The sequence below is a fragment of the Portunus trituberculatus genome, chromosome 16 (genome assembly GCF_017591435.1).
Source record: "Portunus trituberculatus isolate SZX2019 chromosome 16, ASM1759143v1, whole genome shotgun sequence".
Classification (NCBI taxonomy): domain Eukaryota; kingdom Metazoa; phylum Arthropoda; class Malacostraca; order Decapoda; family Portunidae; genus Portunus; species Portunus trituberculatus.
The window spans coordinates 3,081,081-3,102,206 of NC_059270.1; the positions used below are offsets into that span (position 1 = coordinate 3,081,081).

The following is a 21,126-nucleotide window of genomic DNA, read 5'->3' on the forward strand; positions in this document are numbered from 1 at the left end:
GGTGGTGGTGGTGGTGGTGGTGGTGGTGGTGGTGGTGGTGGTGGTAGACAGGAAGGCACACAAGCAAAGTACTACATATTCACAGCCACCCCTCACCGCGCAAGGCATCGATAGTAACAAGACGCTGCTCTCCAAATAGTACACGTATAGTAACACCGTGCCTCAATCCTCCCAGCCAGACCAACACTGCGTACTCTTGCCCTTCGCCACACTCCATTCCCTTCCTCCGAGGTGTATCAAGACTACATTCCCAAGTGAAGGTAGCATGCAGGTAGACACGAGAGGGTACAGTACAAATCCACAGGTAAATTACACGTCTAAACATCATTATCTAAGGTGTGGTATTTCCAGTACACCCTAATAACGATTTCTTCCACCACATCAACATCAAAAATCGTTAAAAATTCCCTTCGTACACTCTATCTAAACCCATTTTTTTTTTGAGAGTGTAGTGTACCCTTGTCCTTCGCCACACTCCATTTTCTTCCTCCGGGGTGTCTCAAGTACATTCCTAAGAGGAGGTAGCGTGGAGAGGAGAGGTGCAGTACCAATCCCCAGGCAAGTTACACGTTGGTTAGAGTTTAGATCATTATTTTTTTTCTATTTTCAGGTATTATTTCCAAAGCGTCCTAATTCATGACGACTTCTGCCACCACATCAACACGGAAAACACACTGAGCGCCATTGACAGACACAACAAGCTCTCTCTCTCTCTCTCTCTCTCTCTCTCTCTCTCTCTCTCTCATTTTAGTCCCCGGCATCGTTTCCGTGCAAGCCGCAGCAGTAATGGGGCCACGTGGCGTCTTGAGATGAGGGGCAACATAACACTACACGTAAAATAGCTGCTTAAAGTGGAAGGTACTTGTAAAGGTGAGCCAATTCACATTCCTCTGGATCGCCTCGCAGCCGTGAGAGCAATGACGCACGCCGCATCGTGTGTGTGAAGCAGCAGCAGCAGGTGTCCGCAGCGAGGCTCACCTGCGCGGAGGAATGGACTGCAAGTACTATATATGCGTGTGTGTGCTCCCATTGTACATCGCACGGTGACTGCAAGTGGCGAATGGTAAGTACGCAGTATAATTAGGGAACTACAGCACTCGAAATCCTGTCTTATCAGATTCTGGGGTGTATCCAGCTCTCGGCATGTTCGATAAAGCTGTACTCCCGTGAGCTGTGGAGACGACAGCTTCACTAAAATTTGTTCACTTTTACTACAATTCTCTATCAGATATAGCAACTCCAGAGGGCTCTAAATACCCCAGCTGGCCAACGTGCCGCCCAAAATATACCAACCAATTACAGCACTGTGCACCAAAACGATAGTTCACGTGTGGACAGATTCTTTAGTCGGTCCTTAAATTTCTCCTCACCATGATCGTAATGTTTCTTGTTTAGTGGACGGTCAATACAATGGTGTACAAATAAAACCAATCGATTGCTTATGCTCTGCCTGAATTGCACACTGTAAGTAATGTTCCACTCATTGAGAACGTAAACTTGATTATCACACACACACACACACACACACACACACACACACACACACACACACACACACACACGAGGAATGAGTCAATGAGTCCGTTTTCTGAACCACTTAACTCTCACCATCACTACTTCCCAAAGGCTCTAGTTGAATATACTCGTGTTTTTAAGAGTATTTTTATGGTTCTGGTGATAGAGCAGCAAGATTTCTAGTTTATCAAAGGAAGAAACTGTCTAGAAAACCCGATTAGTTGTCTCTGTGGCCTTGGAGAATTACCATGGTGACAGAGCAGACCATTTCTGAGTACGGGCTAGAGTACGACCAGCACATTCCATCACAGAGGCAGCACATCTCTCACAGTGACAAATCGTATTCTTAAACCCGTTGCTCTCTCACCATCACTGTTTTCCAAAGGCTCCAGTTGAAGATACTCGTGTTTTTAAGGGTATTTCTGTGGTTCTGGTGATAGATTGGCAATATTTCTAGTTTATTAACAGGAGAAACTGTCCTGAAAACCCGGCTAGTTGTCTCTGTGGCCTTGGAAAGTTGTCGTAGTGAGAGGGCAAGGCGTTTTTTAACACGGGCGAAAGTCTACGGGGCGTCTCATCATAACACGTTCTGAGAAACCCTAAAAATATTGTGCAGTGATAAAAATGAAGTTTAGATTAGCCAGCTGGCCAGACAATGAATACCTCGGGATGTACTGAGAGAAAGTGTTGTGCTCAGACATATGGATCCGAACATTTGTGCTGGAACTTTTCATTCACCATAACACCGAGTAAGGAGATCTTGACCTTTCAATGTTTTCCTCCCACTTTGATTTTGTTCTCTCTCTCTCTCTCTCTCTCTCTCTCTCTCTCTCTCTCTCTCTCTCTCTCTCTCAATATACGAGTCTGATATGTCTTGCGGGTTATTTTATCAGGTGGCTTTCAAAATCCTGAGGCACAGCGGTCCCTAGGGTGGGCTGAGGGTTGAAGATGTAGGGAATGCACCGTGAATGGTCATGGTTTACACACAAGGACGTTCACGCCATCAATCACAGAAAGACCACTCTAAATCAACTAGTGGTGAGGAGCTGATGCGATGACGGCTTTTCAATAATTAACACACGCAACATAAGAGACTGCCAAGCACACATAACATAACTAGCTCTGCTAGCTTTAAAAATTTATATACTTTTAACATAAACGAGTTATTGCTGCCAAATGATTAGATTACCATTTACAACAATGTGTGTGTGTGTGTGTGTGTGTGTGTGTGTGTGTGTGTGTGTGTGTGTGTGTGTAATTGTAACGTGACAAAACAGCGTTATAACACACGGTTCACACGGTACACAGTCCTTGCTAAGTTCAGCAGATTGGCGCTGCGTGAGTTTGTCGCGTGGCAAGGGTGATGGCGGTAACTCTCGCATTACTCACAATAATGAGCAGGGTCAGCTCAGGAGCAGCTGTCACGTGAACTTTGAGGCGGCGAGGAGGGAGTGGTGGTGGTGGTGCTTTTGATGCAATGATGCTATGACCACATATGTCTGGCTTCCGCTCACCGGGTTTCCTGTTGTCTTGGGACAGGAAAGCCGTCACTTGATTGCTTCAGTCCTGAGGGGTTGTTGAACACCACCAGTGCCACATATTGAAGTGCTATAATACATGCGCGAAATCCACTCTCCCTTACTGTTAATGAAGTGTACATTTGACTCACAACTCTACCACGATATTCACACACTTCAGCACTGTCTTTCTCCACGAGTATCACTATCACCTTGTTCTCTGCACAAGTACTTTCCTGTGATGACACCGCCGCCCCTACTGCCATCTTCCCACACGTACTGTACTGAAAGAGTATAGCCTGAAGTCAGTGGTTTCTAAACGGCTCAGCTCATTACCAACATTTTATACATGATCTTTGTCCATTGTCCTTCTCCCCCACCACCACCACCCGTGACTACAGTGGCTGCCTGCACTCCTTCACTCATCGCCGCATTAACACCACCCTGAATACTATAACGTTACTGATTCACTTTGTTCTTTTCTTCTCTTTGGTTAAGTAACTCATGTCAGACAATAATGTAACTTCAACTACTTGCCAACAATAATTATTCATCTATTTATCTATTATCCTTTTGTGTGCATATGTATATACTGTAAACTATCTTTCTACCTATCTATATACTACCAGGCTATCAATCCCCACTCTAAATGGCCCAAACACACACACACACACACACACATACACACAACCCCATCAGCCCTTGTAGAGAAGAGACAGTTACATGTACCACTAAACTACACCTTGAGAGCCTGAGAATAACACTACACCTGGCCATACCCATCCATAGCATGCACTGGTCTTCCCTGCCCCTTCACAAAGAGACTGTTCACCCCACACCTAATCCTGAGACCACAACAGATGCAGGGTACTTCCTATAAACCTGGATCTAAATGCCAATGAACACCACTAAGTACAGAACACCCATATCCCTTCCAAGAGCTTGATGAGGCTTAGTAATTTAACACACTGCAACTCTCTATTCATTTATATCACACAGTTACTCTTATTTGGGTCAGTATTCGGAAAATGCTTTGCTCTCCACACCACAATTTTCAGATTTGCCTGGTTCTCAAGACTGTTTCTTCTGTTTATAATGTAGAATTGGTGTTAATTTGTCACTAAAGCCGTAAAGACACCCTTAAAACTCTGGGTAACTTAAACTAGAGGCTTTTAAAATAGTGGAGGTGTGGAGCAGTATTTCAGAATAAGGTCGCTCTCCTCATACAGTTCAGTCACTCCTAGCACAGTCTTCCTCTTAACTTTACACTATGCACACCTTAATACATTCTTCTCTTGGCTACTTTTCCATCTGTCATTCTCTCTTCACATGCCCAAACCATTTTAACACTCACTGATCTGTCTGTCCTGAAAACTTTCTCTCAAAACATTTATTCTTATCATTTTACTTGTTATTCTGTTCCTCTATGTTACTACTCAGATACTTTGTTGTTATAATGCTTCACGTTTTTTCTCTGTTACTTCTATATACCACCAGTGTTCTCTATAAAATATCCCTCTTTTTTGCATTTATATTCATTGTCTTGTGTTTAAAGTAACCTAACCTAATCTAACCTAGCCTTACCTAACCTTACCTAATTTAATCTTGCCTTACTTCACCTAACCAAACCTCCAAGTGCTTCTCTGCTTCTTTCACCTTCACCTTTCCTTCAACTGCCTCAACTTTACTATCCATTTATTATTCTGTCACTCTATGTTACTCCTCAAATACTTGTTATAATAATCTCTGTTACTCCTATGTTCTATCACTGTTCTCTCTAAATATCCCTCACTATGCACTTATATTGTTACCTAACCCAACCTAACCTAACCTTAACTAACCTAACCTAACCTAACCTAACCTAACCTTACCTTACCTAACCTCATTTTCACCTTACCTTCCCTAACCTTACCTTACCTCACCTTCATCTGCCCTAACCTAACCTAACCTCATCTCACCTAACCTCACTTCACCTCCATGTGCTTTTCTTCTTCTTTCACCTTCACCTTACCTTCACCTGTCCACTACAGCTGTTAATCCCTAATACTTGAAACCATACATCTCTCCTACTTCTTCCAACTATTTCTATATTTCTTATCACTATCTATTTTTTAGCATTTCATTTCCTTACTTTCCCAACAACAACAGTCTATCTCTCCCACCTTTTGTCCTTTCAATCTTACATATCTTTTATCACCAACTCTTTCAAGGATTTCATTTCTTAACTATTCCCAACATTTATATTCAGGTTCCTTCTAAAAATGTGCCCAGACTCACTCACCAATCTTCTCAGCTTCCTCTTTGAATGAGCTGCCAGGGCTGTATTATCAGTCAGTAGCAGCTGGTTCAGATCCCACACCCTTTTCTCCCCTCTGATCAAACTCAGGTCCCTACATAATGCTCTCATGTCTACTTCCCTTACTGCATCATTCATATACAAGATTGATAGCCACAGTGACATTGCAAAAGCTATCATGTGACCTTCCTCTGACTGGGAAAAACTCACCTTACACCATTACCAAGTCTCACACATGCCCTGCTATTTGTGTAGAAGCTCTTCATTGTGCCCATCTCTGTATGTTTTCCCATCCCATAGTTCCTTCCTGTCGATCTTGTCATATCCTTTCTCCAACTCCATGAACACCAAAACAATTCCTTATCTTTCCCAATAAACTTTTTTACAAATCTGTCTTCCTGCTAAAAAAAAATCTAGTCCACAATAGTCTCTTTCCTATTTAAAACCTCTTTGGTCCTCTTGGATGTTATTTTCTGTCTCCTCTCTTAAAGGGCCCCATACATGCTCAGACGTCACATACGGCTGCCTAAACAGTCGGCCTGACAGGCGGCGGAGTGTCATCCACTTATGATAGCAGCTATTGCAGTGACCTAGTTATCAAAATGAATACATCTCTTTGCTGTTGCTGTCTCTTGGAAGTCTTTTCATTAAAAAGCAAGGCACATGCATGCATGAGGCCATATTACCTCATCACAGGCTAACAGCTTTACATTTTTCTGCAAGCAAGTCATATGCTGTATTTTATCTATTTATTTTATTCATTTATTTATTTTTTCATTTCTTATTTCTTTTACTTTTATCCAAATAGTCTTGATTTTATTTTCCAGAGACATGGATTCTCCTTGTAACTAGTCAACATTTTAGTAATTATTCACAACTCATGCATTTTTAAACCAGGTATCAACGGTGCAAAACACAGCACTCACAATGAACATCTACAAGTATAGAGTACACTTAAGTAGATAAAATGATACCAGGAGGAACTGCCACAATATGGATGAATTTGTAAGTCCACCCGGAACAAAAGCATTCAATTATTACCACTATACTGTATCCATACAGCTTTGGCCCTGTGTGGTTGCTGATTTGGAATAGTCACTCTATAGATGAGGCTAAAATCAATCTAAAATACCCTTCATAGCATTTCCATCTTGTGTTGAGTGATTGTTCTATTGTCCTCGGCTTTCCTGGATTTTCATGTTTCTCAATCAAGCGTTCATGTATTCAATGGAGAGGAACTTGTCATAGCTATGGTAGTTATATGTGCTGATGAGGCCAAAAGCTTGTTGGTAGAAGTTCTTCCCTTTTAAATTCACACAATTTAGAAGAAATACTGATTATATCTCCTTTTTCTCACCAGGTCCCTACACACTGTGGTGAGGAGGGGTGGCATCAGAATACTGTACACAAGGAGCCACTACTGGTAAGATTTGACTATGATGACATCTCTAAACTTTTGAGGGACTCTGTGGCAGTTCTTGATATTGCAGGTGATAAGTCAACAATTCCACCAGAACATTGCAAGGCTAGTCAATCAGGCAAGCAGTGTCACCGGCAACACCTTCAAGGCCACAGTGAATAATGAAGCTTCTCTCATGATGTCTCTGTACACCACTCACAGCCACCAGTGCAGGCTCATTCGGACCTGGCTTATTCGGACAAGTTAATGGCTGATTCGCCTAATTAGTGTGTGTGTGTGTGTGTGTGTGTGTGTGTGTGTGTGTGTGTGTGTGTGTGTGTGTGTGTGTGTGTGTGTGTGTGTGTGTGTGTGTGTCCATGCTTGAGTGTACTTGTATGCATGTGTGTCCTTTTCAATTATGGATGGCAGGAAGACACCAAGGAACATGTTCAGCATTCAGCACAATGTTTACTTGCTGAAAGCACGAGGAAAACAAAAACAACCAAGTAAAAGAGGATTGCACAATGTATGAAACAGTCGAGAAAGATCCAAATCAGCCAGGAATCCAGTCAGAATGAGCCAAAGTCCTGCATTCATATGTGCACCTCCTCTTGAGTATTTATCATGTTTCTGGTACATAGTGTAATATTGGTGACCTGACTCTGACTGAATCACTCTGGGGGTGACACAAGACAAATACCTGAGGCCTTGAGGACATGAGTTAGGCTCAACGTGTGAAAATCTTAACACTTCTATTCACTGGAAGACAGACTTAGAAGACATGCAGGCAGATTTTTCATGGCTATTACACAATAGGTATCACTCTAAACTTGGGGATATTTATCTAAGAGTCTTTTGGCATGGACTTCCTGAGACACTGATTACTTTGGTCAATTTGCAGCTTCACCCAACCATGGAATCTGTGATGTAACTCAATTTTTTTTGAGTGAGAAATGTAATGTGTTGATTGATGGTGTATATCATTCCTGCCACAAATGAATATTTTTCAAGTTATGACTTTTTTTCAACTATTAACTTATGCCAAGCTCTCATTCTCAGTGATCTTGGGGGACCTGTGGGAAATTGGGTTTTTGGGTGGGGAGCATTAAATCAAGTGATGTGCATTGCAAAGTTGGAAATCAACAAATTCACATCAAAAAGCTCTGAAAATATTTTGATGGTGACAGCAGCAGCTAGCTGTGCAGCAACGAGTTTTGCTTTGAGCAGCGTTGCCAACGATTCGCTACATTTCTAGCTGTAGCTATCCACTATATTTACTGAAAATCCCAAAGACTAGCTAATCAAACCCAACACTGTGTCCCCCAGATTTTTTAACAATCTACTGTTTCTCCCAACCAACAATTTTTTGCCTGGATGAGCCAAGCAATGTGATGACAGACAAAGCACATGTCTGAAATGACTGAACCTCAGCAACAGTCTCTGAAACACATCACTGCTGTCCAGTCAGTCTGAGAAGAGGCCACTGGATGACAAAGGCTGTCTCACAGAAATATAATGGAACAAAACTTTGAATTCGTGAAAATAGCAAGGTGTGATTAACTTTATAGTTCAGTAACAATCACCCAGCCAAAAAGGCCTGAAATAATATGTACAGTTCCATAATTATTGTGATTAACAACTGATCTGCTTAGGTACACAACTCAGTCTTTTTTCCCTAAAATACATCTGCTCCACTAATTTTTTATCTTCAAGACTGGCATAACCGCAGGATTGGGTTATCTCCTTTATTGCTACTTTCATATGGTACGACATATCTGCTTAACCAAAGGATTACGGGATAGCCAACCAGGTGAGAATCCATCACACAATATAAAGACAACAGTAAAAGTCTGGATGGGACCTGCCGAGACTTAAAACACCAGGGCATGCATTAATTTTTTTTCATCTCACACCCTTCCCTTATCTCCCCACTTCTCACTCCTTCAGGCTCAATAAAACACTAGCTGTGGTCCCGCAATATCCAGACATCCTCCCTGGCCATGTAGAGACAACAATAAAGCTCTGGATGGGAACTACCAAGACTCAAAACACCAGGGCATGCATTTCACCTTATATTCTTCCATGATTTCCCCGCTCCTTCAGGCTCAATAAAACCCTAGCTGTGTTCCCCCAATCCCCAGACATCCTCCCTGGCCACGTAGAGACAACAATAAAGCTCTGGATGGGAACTACCAAGACTCAAAACACCAGGACATGCATTTCACCTTATATTCTTCCATGATTTCCCCGCTCCTTCAGGCTCAATAAAACCCTAGCTGTGTTCCCCCAATCCCCAGACATCCTCCCTGGCCACGTAGAGACAACAATAAAGCTCTGGATAGGAACTGCCAAGACTCAAAACACCAGGACATGCATTTCACCTTATATTCTTCCATGATTTCCCCGCTCCTTCAGGCTATATAAAACCCAATCCCCAGACAGCCTCCAGCCACGTAGAGACAACAGCAAATGTCTGGATAGAACTGCCGAGACTCGAAACACCAAAACATGCATTAATATATATTTTTTTTATCTCAATTTCACATTACATCCTTCCCTTGCTTCCTCTCTCATTCAGGTTAAATAAAAGCCTCTACTGTGGTCCCCCCCAATCTCGCCCAAGCCACGGCGAGCCAGGACAAGGGGTTGCTGCCCTAGTCACCACGTCCCGTCCCTCCACCCTCACAACTCACAACGCTGCCATTTATACTCACTCTTTAACCACAAAAAATGGGTCTTCCAGCGTCATGTCCTCATACGGCGAGACGATGACGTCGAGACTCCCCCGTTATCACATGCACCACTGCCAGTCACCACAGCACCACAGCACTACACTCCCAATGTAAACACGCCACTGTTCCAACACTGACAGTCGCTCACACAGACACAGACACACACACACACACTCACTTGTCTCTCTCCTGTCATATGATCACACGTCTAAAGAAATATTGCATTCATTTTTCTTGTGGTAGTGTCACAAAAAAATGTGTAATTGGAGAGAATATTTATGTGGTGAATAAAACCTGGAAATTAAGAATGTGGAGTGAATTTTAGATAAGGCCACGAGATTAAATTGTATAGACATCATATTTACGACGATAACGCATTTTATTTCTTGATTTGTATTTAACAATAAACTTATAGAATTTATCAATATACAGTTCTATGTTATAATCACTACTTAGTTAAATGTTCTTGTGAGTTAATACATATTGAGGATGCCTTTCTTTCGCTACTTAGAATGTATATAGAGAAACAGCTAAATTAATAAAGAGCAGTTGTTTAATTTTGCAAAACCGCTTAATTTTAAGTCAGAAAACTGTATACGACACTTTGACAGTCATGTTTTTCAGAAGATCTTTATTTGTACCACTGGATAATACAACTGAGTGAAGATTGCGCGCCAAACATGTAAACAAAATTAAGAAGTACTTGCTGCTGGTGTGCTCTTACTCAGTGTGTGCACAGGACAAGGAATTACTGGTGCCGCTCAAAACACAGGGAATATTATTAGTGGGACATTGTTACTGGTGTGCAAGAATTAAACAGAAATTGGACGGTTTTCCCCAGCAAGGTATGTGAGCTTGGTGAGGAACAGCACAGGTGGACTGGGTATTTCATTATTAATTTCAAGAACACCAAAGTACACCAAGAAAGTACCTCATTATTTCAGGTTAGTATGTTCTGGCATATATGTATTTATCAGCTTTATATACTAGAATAAATCTCACAGGCATTAATTTTCTTATTTTTATTACTCATTATTAATCCATGTAATTCCGTTATATTTGTTTGCATTGCTTTTATATAACATTATAGTGACGGTAAATTTGCAGCTTCAACCAATATACCGTATCTTATATTTCTTTTTCACTGTGTCTAACAAGCTTGGGGACCTGGGAAAGCGAGGTTTCAGGGAGAGGAAACCAAACCTAAATTCTGCCCTGAAGTTATTATTAATTTCCGATAGGGTAAAATGAGGTCAGAAATGCTCGTAGAAGTGTGAGCTAGACCGTGAGAATGTTCATAGTTACGTGTGGTGTCTTGGTTGAAACTGCAATAATACCATAGGAACTACCGTAACTGATCTGCTTAGGATACACAACTCAGTCTTTTGTCTTAATATACTTCTGCATCAGTCATTTCTTTCATGAGACTGGTGTACCCGCAGAATTGGGCAATCCCCTTTATTTATTTATTTATCTATATTTATCTTCCATACAGTAATTTCTGTCTGCCAAACCGTAGCAATAAGGGATAACCAACCAGGGGAGTCATAGCTCTAAACTGAGACATGTATATTATGTGTTTTTTTTTAAGAATATATATTTTGTTCACATATGCATAAGCTGAACCTGGTGTTCCTAAATAACTAAATGGTGTTCACAGTGATTGTCTCTCCCAGCAGTGGTGATGGGGGACTCCAGCCAAGACACTGGTGACATGGGTGAGTGTGGTGACATAGATCTGGACACACTGACTGCGATGCTGGATGAGGATGGCATGGGTGAGCCAGAGGATGAGGCTGTGAGTGGCTGCAGTGACCCAGAGCCCTCCACCCTGAATGATCTGGGTTTAGTGCTCTCAGATGAGGAGGAGGAGGACCATCCAGCTCCCTCCAGCAGCACTCCAGCTTCTGCGTTCAGTGCTGCCTTCTCACAGTCCAAGTTTTCCAAAGCCCCCTCTGGAAAGGATGACAGTGGCACCACACCGGTCATTGACCCGCTAGAGTCAGAGCTGAGGGAGATGGAGGCTCGGGTGAGGCTGCTGCGGGAGAATCTTGCCAAAAAGAAAAAGTTGGAATCTTGTGACTCTATTTCATTCACCAAGTTGACCACCACGCCTGACCAGACCAGGAGAACAAACAGCCGGACTCTCTCGGCCTCAGAAGAGTTAGCCCTGCGCAAGAATCTGAAGCGTAAGAGTGAACTGCACTCCGGAGACACCGACTCAGAGGATGAGGAGGACAACCGCACCCCCATGGAGCAACGGTATAACTCCAATGGCAGGGACATAAAGCGCAGGATTGCCCACGAGTCAAAGGTCCAGGCTAGTGGAAGGATAGAGAAGGCACTGTCCAGCAACAATAAGACTGTCAGTGCTGCAGACAAGCCAGGATGGAAGGCTGGTGAGGGGGCACTGGTCAGCATTGGCAGGAGTGGTGGTAGGACCAGTGGTGCTACAACCTCCCACCTTACAGATGAAAATGTGACTTTGGATGCATATTCAGGAATCAGAATCATGTGAGTAGGAAGTGTATTTTATTGTATGTGCAGTAGTAGTAGTGAGTTGCTTTTTATAGCAGGACATGTTACTTCATTAATTCTGTTTAGTATTGTAGATGGTCTTGCTGATTATAGCTATCTTGCTAGACAGTGAAATAGCAATTAGTGATTAAACCTCTGTTTTTTCTTTTCTTTCTTTGTGAAGCAATTCTTGGAGCCAAAAAACCTTATATAACTATTGTCATGTGTTTCTTATTTTGTTTCATTCATTTTCATTTTGTTACCTGAGGATACATATGTGACGTGTTATATTATAATGATATGTACATTTACCTTGTTGATTCCACCAGCAACCCACTGGTGTCTCAGCAAGCCATGCGGGAGAGAATGGAAGGAAGACGCATGGTGCGGCTGTCCACCATTAAACTCCATCTCCGTGGTGGGGAGATCGAGGGGGACTGGGCCACCATAGCAGTCCTTGTAGCCAAAGGCAACCCCAAGGATTCCCAGAAGGTGTGTGTTAATGCAAGGTGTTACAGGCCACAGGCTTTGTCTCTACTACTGTAGATGTCTGATTGTTGCAGCAGAAAGTGTGACTGATGATGCTGTGAAGGAAGGTTCTCATCACATTTTATATTCCTTGACAATTATGGAATCGGACTTAAGATTATTAACATAAAAACTAAATATGATTGTTTATAAGAAAAAATATTGAGGCTGTGGTAGTAATAGTGTTTAATTATGAACAGGGATCAAAATACTGCATTTGGAAGCTGAGTGATCTGTCAGATTGCACCAAGACTGCTGCATTCTTCCTTTTCGGCAGTGCTTACAAGGCTCTGTGGAAGCACAGTGTGGGCACAGTTTTCGGCGTCCTCAATCCAAAAATTATGAAGGACAAGTATGAACAAGATTTTGTTGAAGTTTTTAGTTGAAGATTTCATTTGTATCTCTATAAATGCTTTGTATATCAAGCTGACAGATTTTTATATGATAGTAGAATCCAAAATTATTTAACACACACACACACACACACACACACACACACACACACACACACACACACACACACACACACACACACACACACACACACACACACACATGGTATCATGGTACAGTATACTTGAGGGCTCAGTTTAAAGGAAGCTGTAAAGTCACTAATGAAGGCTATGGAGAAGAGAGACACTGTTTTGCTAAATGTCTAGATTAGCAGCTCACCCACAACCATGACACATAGAAACTTTCTTGTGCTGGGTCCTCATCCTTTACTATGAGTTGTATCTAATGTCCTCAGGCCTGGTGATGGTGGATTCTCCGACATGATCTCCCTCTCCGTATTTGAGCCTCAAAGAGTCATGATAATGGGCATGTCCAAGGACTTAGGTTGGTGTAAGGGCAAGTAAGTGAGCACAAATTGCTAGTATTTACTGATATTCCTGCTCTGTACTGATGAATGTTTTTGGAATGTCATATGTACACAAATCTCAGGTGACAAATGTGTATATGTACATGTTTCAAACAAATTTGTAGTCTGGTACATGTGTATTCTTTTGCAGGACTAAGATGAATGAACCGTGTCGATGCTTTGTCAACAAGTCTTCGTGTGAGTTTTGCGTGTATCATATCCAGCGGGAGTATCAGAAGACGGCATCAAAGCGTGCTGTCATACAGAGCTCCTTCACTCGTGTGGACCCCAAACGACGCCTCCAGGAGAGGGTGCTGGGGAAAGACCAGGTGAGTGCTGGGCAGGAGAGTGCCTTGCTGTCATTTCCTCCCTCCTTCAGCCTTGCTACTTTCCCTTTATGTTTGCAATCAAAGAGTAAGTGAAATTAATAGTATCTTGAAAACATTGCCTTGCTGTCATTTTCCTCTTCCTTCTCCAGCCTTGCTACCATCCCTTTATGTTTGCAATCACAGAGTAACTAAAATTGATAGTATCTGGAGAATGTTGCCATTGCCAAAGGTTCTCCTTTGAAGGGTTTCAGAAACAAATAAGTCCATGCAACACAGATGTCAGAAGAGTAAACACACAGATTTCTGGACTGTGTATAAGGAAGAATTCTGACAGTCTGATGAATGATTTGCCAAGAATCTAAGATCAAAAGTATAAAGATATAACTACAAATCAATAAATCCAAGGAGTGTAAAGAATTAGGTATATTTGATAGAGTAGAATTACATTTGCTATGATAGATGAAGTTGTAGTGAACTGATATGCAATAGTAGACCAGAATTTCTTGAGACTAGCGGAATCTTACTCTTTCATCAGTCATTTATTAGCAGTTCACACATGCTGCACACAAACCACTTCTGGTATCATCAGTGGACTGCTAACCTCCACCCACCTTGTCCCTATAGCTCTGCACACTCCAGCCATCAATCATGTTGTATGAGGTCTTTTATCACTGGGTGGTAACTTTGTGAGTGTGCATCAACATGTTTATTATTTATTACACATAGAGTAGACCAAATATTGAAATTTGAATTAAACATACAGTATATTCATTGGGAGATGATTGGGATGCTACTGAGTACATTAGATCTTTGATGTTTGGTGCTGTGGTGACTATAGTCAGTGTTAGGTCACCTCTCTAACTAAATACTTGTTCATCTCCTTTATAGACTAGCAAATGTCATTTAAATTTTTTGGGGTAATTGTCTTGTAGTCTACATTCTTTTCTGATTAATAAACTTCTTTTAATGACAAAAATTCCATGCATTTAGTTGAGTGTATAGTAGTGAAAACATGTCTGGCCACATATTCGACTGTCAGATTACAAGAATGGTGGCAGGATGTTCCCTGTGTTTTGTAAAAGATGATTTGAAAGTGAAGGGACTGCTGATCCTTTGCTCAGTATTTTTATTCCTACATTGAGACTTAGCATGGCTTCTTATCGTGGCAGTGCTTACAATAGTTTTGTCTAAAATTGCTGATTTAAGACACTTTTAATAATTCCTGATACAAATACAGAAGTGTTTCTTTGCAGGTGTTTTATGGTGGACAGCTGTACACTTCCCCATCACCTGTATCTACTCCAAAGCAGCAACGAGCCAACAGAAGCAAAGACTTAGCCACTCTCAACTCCCTTAAGACGCAGATGAAGGCACAGGAGCTCAAGGCCAAGGACAAGGACAAGCTGAATATTCCTAAGCACTTCAATGAAGGGGAATCCTCTGCCATCCAGCACGTGGCTCAAAAGAATGAATTTCTGTAAGTGACACCACCTGTACTGTAAACGTAGAATAGTAGACAAAACTGAGATACCTTCTGCAATTAACCTGGATGAGCTTTATTCATTGTACTTTCTTTACAACTGCTTGATTGATATTTGACACATCAGTATGTAGTAAAATTATTCTTTCTACAGATGACTAGTTACACAGTACTCTGTACCTTTGTAGCAGCAGTTTACCATTGTGTGTGATTGTCTTGCCACACAGCTCCATCGTCACCTTACCACATGCGTCTTGGGTGATGATCTCCTGAGAGGGTGGTGATAATTTCCCTTCTTATGCAAAGGGATTACATATATTTCTCATTTTCCACATTGTTATCATATTTCCTTAATGTAGGAGCTCTTTGAATGTTCTAGATAAAGGCTCACTTTACTCCTTCAGAGATTTTTTGAGGAACAATTAGAAGACATGTTGCCAGGTCTACCATTTTGCTGGTTACCATACAATTTGGTGACCAGCCATTAGGTGAACAAGACTGACAAACACAATAAGAGGTTTTCCAAAATTCTGATGATGGTGCTCTGGTATCTCAAATACAATACACTATAATGTTAATATGATTTACTCCTATATGTAAAAAAAAAAAAAAGTGTATGTGTTACTCTTCTTACGATACCTTCAGCATTAACCCTCTCATTCTTGACAAGGGGCGAGAAATTACTGGCACCCACACCTGGTGCTCGGAACCTCTTGAAGCACATGGTCAAGGAGGACACTGACAAGAAGGTTGCAACTGGAGCCGTCCGCAGCATTACTCCAAAAGAACTACTAGACATGACTCACAAAAACATGCTAGCAATGAGGAGACAGGTTTGTAGAAATATTAACTCCCAATTATTATTACTATTGATTAATTGATTATTCATTATTTAAGTTTCTCAACTGATATACTTCCTTTTATGAGCAGCAAGAGCAAAACCTGAAAGGAAAGAAGTCTTTAAGCTCATCGGTGAGTCTCCCCTCTCTGTCCTCGGCCAGCCTGTCACTACCACCTCAGCTAGCCAGGGGAGTCAAGCCTGGGGAGGAGGTAGATCTTGGCTTCTCATATAAACAACTTGATGCTGCCAAGGTAAGCCCATGCAAAGTTAAGGTTATCATTCCCTTAATTTGAAAAAAAATATGACACCTTTAATATTAGTTTGATGGAAATATGAATGTATATGCATTGTATGTGTCCCAAGAACATCAATTTTCATTTTGTGACATTTCAATGACTGTCTCTTTATTTGTTACTCTTTTTGTTTATGAGATCCTCCTCTCTCTTCATATGAACCACATCTCTGCAGCTTCTAACCTTTTCTGTTCATACACTCCCAATATCCGTGTTTCTTAACTTCACACTAATGTTGATCACACTAAACATTTCAACAACCTCATTCTAATCCTAATAATCAAGCTTATATTTGTGAAAACCTTCCTCTTATTTCAAAATCCTATCTTTGTTATTCCATTTCTTCTTGTTATTTCCTCACACTTCCACCATCCCTACTGATCAAGCTTTTTAATATTACTAAGTTCAAATCATTTATTCATAATACTGTAAAAGGAAACTAAAGCACCAGAATTATATCTAGATGAAAGGAGGAAGCTGTCTAGTTTCTACAGGTCCCAAAATGATACCAGGACACAATTTTTATGGTCCTATCAATGGAAGTATTGAAAGATTGATGTGTATGTGGTAGGTATTCAATGTGGACTTATCATCTGGCTAGATAATTGTGGGAAATTCAAATTTAAACTAGGATAATTTTTTTTTTTTTATTTATTTATTTATTTTTTTAAGTGGTAAACAGTTATTGTAATATTACTTGATTTATGGTTGATTAAAGTATGTCACCTAGATATGAGTGAAAGCTGTGTTTTCATTCCAGGCAAAGGCAATGGCACTGATCCAGAGAAAGGGAGGGCTTCTCTCTGCAAAACCCAATGCAGTCAAGAATAAGGACAAGGCTACGCTTCCAGAATTTCAGAGCAAAATACAGAAACGTCTTAACTCTTCGGATGATGATGGTAAAGTGTGAATTTTCTCTCCTTGTTTTAATGTTGTGTTAGAGAGAGAACCATAAGCAGACATTTCTGCCATGGCTACCTCTTTGAAGGAAGTCCCTGGAGAAGAATGAGGCATCAGCAATAGGAAATGCAATATAATGTGGTTTAAAAAAAGTAGTTTCTATGTGATTTTGACCACAAAAGTTAAGCATTTTCTGCATTGAAGTAATTTGTCTGATCTTTTTTCTTTTATGAAAAAAATATTGGTAAGTCTATAGGACATTGCATTGCATATTGAAGGATATATTGAGGTATAATGTTTGATTTTTTCTACAGTGACTGATGAAGCATGTAAAGAATCTAAGCTGACTGAAGCTATGAAGAATAGCAAAGGTCGGTCCAGCCTTGGCTCACTGGATATAAATTCAGATAAATTCAAGGACATGATGGAGAAGAAATCCCGTCACAGCAACCTTATTGATGTAAGTTGACTTGTGATTTATTATTGTGCATGTTCAATTATAGACTATTAGAGCTACATATGCAAATGCCTTGTTTTCCATTATCAGGTTTGTTAATGTAGTATGTACATACACACTTGGCCCTCAATTCATGATTTAAAGGATTTCAAATTAATGGACCACAGAATCTCATTGAACAAATACCCACCAATAGATAGGATGTCCATTACCGGGTAGATCTGTCTTGTGTGACACCAGCTTTAGAAATGTCAAAAACTTAAAATAACAATAAACACATAAGATCTTATTAAAATAGATTTTAAGATAATGTTATGTATACATACTACTATGTATATCATTAATTCATGAAAAAGAAAGATTAAATGTTCCAAACTTGAAAAGAGGCAGGTATAGAGGCTGACATAACATGTGACGTGTTAACATGGTATAATCACAACATTAACACTGGTCTTGCCACTCACTCCTCAGTCCGCAGTTCTCTTGAGGAACGTACATACATACATACATTGTCGGTTCTTGCTTTGATTCTGGTGTTTGTTTTGTGCCAAGGTTCCTCCCAAACAAGAAAAACATAAACATGTGAATCTAAAAGTTATTTCAGTTGTTTAACGTATTATATTACGTATAGCTAGTATTTATGTACAGTATTGGGTTAGGTTGCAAAACTCATTTCTTTCATATGTTGGTATTTATCATATGTATGTAAGTATTTCCAATCAACAGTCCACCCTTCCCCCATTTTAATCTATTAAATCGAGGGCTGAGTGTACAGATAAAATCTATAAGAATCTGGAGATTTTTTTCATGTCTACATAAGAACATAAAGGAGGGAAGCTGCAAGAGGCTGCCAGGCCTATACGAGGCAGTCCCAGTGTGCTTAATCTACCTAATTCCATCTATCTTCCCCATCCATGAATTTATCTAACCTTCTTTTAAAGCTGCCTATTGACTCAGCCCTGACTACATGCTCACTGAGACTGTTCCACTGATCAACCACTCTGTTTGAAAACCAGTTCCTTCCCATTTCCTTCCTAAACCTGAATTTTTCAAGTTTAAACCCATTATTTCTGGTTCTGTCCCCACTACTGATCCTAAGAACTACATTCATGTCCCTTTGTTAAAACCCTTATACCACTTAAATACTTCTATCAAGTCTCCTCTTAACCTGCATCTCTCTAAGGAATGCAGACTAAGTCTAGGGTAAGTTATTACGTACATTACTGTGATTCTTATTTCATATTATCAGTTAATTTGGAATTAATTTTCTCGCAAGAAAATTAACATTTTTAATCTTTGTGGGAGTATATATATACCTAGAAATCTAATGCCTTTCATGTTTTCATATTTGCAGGTGGTAGAGAATCAGGCCATGGAGAAGTATTATCAAGGATTGGAGAAAAGAGAGATGCTGGAAGAGAAGCTTTCCTCTGTCATGGAGATCAGCATTACTGCCTATGTTTGCGTTAAGGTGTCTCTCTCTCTCACCTTTTATTGAGTGGAAAATAATATGTTGAACATAATTTGCCATACTGTCAAAGATTTCCTTACCACTACAATGCATTACAAAATATTTTATTTTTGTTTATCCCCTCAACAGTGTAGATACATGTCTGAAAAGGCCTCAGATCTCTGCAAAGAAGAGAATCATCTGCTAAAGACTGTTACTGCTAAGAAGAGATTTTTTGAGTGCAAGAACTGCAAGCAACGCACATCATCTTTAGACAAACTGCCAAGGAAAGCGTGCGGCAACTGTGACCATAGCTCGTGGTGTCGTGTGTCCATGGGCAAGGTGAGTTTCTGCAGAGAGAGTTAGCACCTCAGCTTGATGCATAATGTTATCATGTGGACTCGTATTATTCAGTAATGTTTCTTGAAATATTCATCTCAACGTTGTAGTTTCAATGTAACATTTCAATGATTTTCAATACAGTATAGTATTTGATTTTGATGTATAATTTTTTATGTTTCCTTTTTTTTTTTACAGATCAAGAAAGGACCCAAACTGGACTCTGAAATATTAAGTCTGAGAGGTGATGAACTTAAGAATTATAGTGGCAGCAGTAATCAAGTGTATCTTCATGTTTGAATAGTGCTACAAAGGTGCCACAAAATTATTACAAAGAAGGCATTTCTCTTAATAATGCTGTTGTCCATCTTATGAAGAAGACTATCCACAGTTCACTAAGATAAGTTGGGCAGTATTTGTAATGTAAAACTTTTAGCCATTGAAATGATGTCATGGATTTTAATGTAATTAATCTGATAGCTTCATTTGGCCTATTGCATATTATTGAAAGAAAAATTTTATTCTTATTAATATCTATAGTGTTTATCCATCTTATATTTTTCTGCACATGGATAATGATCTGCCTTGCATATTTTATTATATATATAAAGAAAGGTGTGTCAAAATAAATCCATGATACCTGAATAACCTGAAGGAGATCAGCATTTATGTGGTAGTACAAATACAGAGGAGGCAGTATTCTTAAACTACAGAGTGTGTGACTGGGCTGTCCCCAACACGGGAAATGTTAACTAATTATTGATATCTTGTATCATATGGCAATGGGCAGTGTTGGTTGTAAGTAAAGTATGTTGTGTGCAGAGAACCCTCACTAGTTATATGTAATTGAAAGAAATTTTTATCAACTGAATGAAATACAGATCATATATGAATATATAATGATATTACATACATACTATAACTATGTATGTGTGTATAATTTGTGAATTAAAGAAAGAAAATTTTGTAGTGACAAATTGAAATGTTTGAATTGTGACATCACTTCCAGCTGGAGGCTCATGACTACTGCTGTGATAGGAGAGAACATCCATCTCCAGGACCATTTTTTTTATATTTATACGTGTATTTTAAACTTACCAGAGAAACTTTATAACTTTGTTAATAAAAAAAAATTGCAATCTCGTTTTATTTATAGGTCTGGTATTTAGAGGATGAACAAATGGAAAATTGTAATAATACCATTGTCCAATATCTGAGACTAGCATGTACTGGAAATCATTTTGATTGACTCAGTAATGAACCAGTTACATTTGTCCATCTAGTGAATTATGTGAGTTTCACATCTATAAATCAAATGAAAATTGCATACTGTATAAAGAGACCAAGAAGAACTGGAGATGCAACAGAAAGTGGTTGCCATTTTTTGCTTATACTGGTGAGAACTGAGATAATTATATATACACCATTTCAGTTCCTTTCCACTACAGTTCTGCTAGACTTCCAGACTGTCCAAACCAATGAGTAGCTTTTGATGATGGACAGTGATGAAGAGGCAGATGATGGAACACTCATGGTGACACCCAGGAGCATCACACAGTGCTGATGTCACTTTAGTTTCACAGTAGATTTCTGAGTAGAGCTCACTGTAACAGGATTGTTTGCAAGACTGTTCACATGGACAGTAAGAGCAATGAAAGTACATATGAGAGATGC

The 21,126-nt window shown here is 40.0% G+C and overlaps 2 protein-coding genes across 22 annotated transcripts in view; one reads left to right on the forward strand and one right to left on the reverse strand.

Moving 5' to 3' along the window:
* The window catches only part of LOC123504583 (syntaxin-6-like), a 45,923-nt gene extending 36,294 nt beyond the window's left edge, over nt 1-9,629 (reverse strand). The window contains exon 1 of one of the 3 annotated variants that reach the window (XM_045255231.1): nt 9,442-9,629. In XM_045255231.1, the coding sequence (XP_045111166.1) occupies nt 9,442-9,476 (35 nt within the window). In that variant the 5' untranslated portion in view covers nt 9,477-9,629. The remainder of the gene's footprint in view (nt 1-9,441) is intronic. The other 2 variants (XM_045255229.1, XM_045255227.1) reach the window with 2 other exon arrangements.
* LOC123504581 (protein MCM10 homolog) lies at nt 825-20,591 on the forward strand. 19 transcript variants are annotated; one of them, XM_045255213.1, is made up of 18 exons: nt 2,939-3,308; nt 6,226-6,333; nt 6,689-6,751; nt 6,843-6,990; nt 10,301-10,403; nt 11,120-11,973; nt 12,306-12,468; nt 12,705-12,856; nt 13,253-13,357; nt 13,515-13,692; nt 14,946-15,169; nt 15,843-16,005; nt 16,103-16,264; nt 17,067-17,205; nt 17,521-17,666; nt 19,018-19,134; nt 19,264-19,455; nt 19,651-20,591. In XM_045255213.1, exons 6-18 carry the CDS (start codon nt 11,144-11,146, stop codon nt 19,750-19,752), a joined length of 2,673 nt encoding a protein of 890 aa, XP_045111148.1. In that variant the 5' UTR covers nt 2,939-3,308; nt 6,226-6,333; nt 6,689-6,751; nt 6,843-6,990; nt 10,301-10,403; nt 11,120-11,143; the 3' UTR covers nt 19,753-20,591. The 19 variants fall into 19 exon arrangements, with proteins under 19 accessions (XP_045111150.1, XP_045111147.1, XP_045111155.1 ...); XM_045255209.1 differs by having other exon boundaries at nt 11,136-11,973; XM_045255210.1 differs by having other exon boundaries at nt 11,139-11,973.
* The last annotated feature ends 535 nt before the right edge of the window (nt 20,592-21,126 follow it).

Coding starts and splice junctions, on each gene's coding strand:
- LOC123504581 (XM_045255215.1), top strand. CDS start 11,144: ATGGGGGACTCCAGCCAAGACACTGGTGACATGGGTGAGTGTGGTGAC. Junction 12,857..13,252: donor CCAAAAATTATGAAGGACAA/GTATGAACAAGA, acceptor TAATGTCCTCAG/GCCTGGTGATGGTGGATTCT. Junction 13,358..13,514: donor TTAGGTTGGTGTAAGGGCAA/GTAAGTGAGCAC, acceptor ATTCTTTTGCAG/GACTAAGATGAATGAACCGT.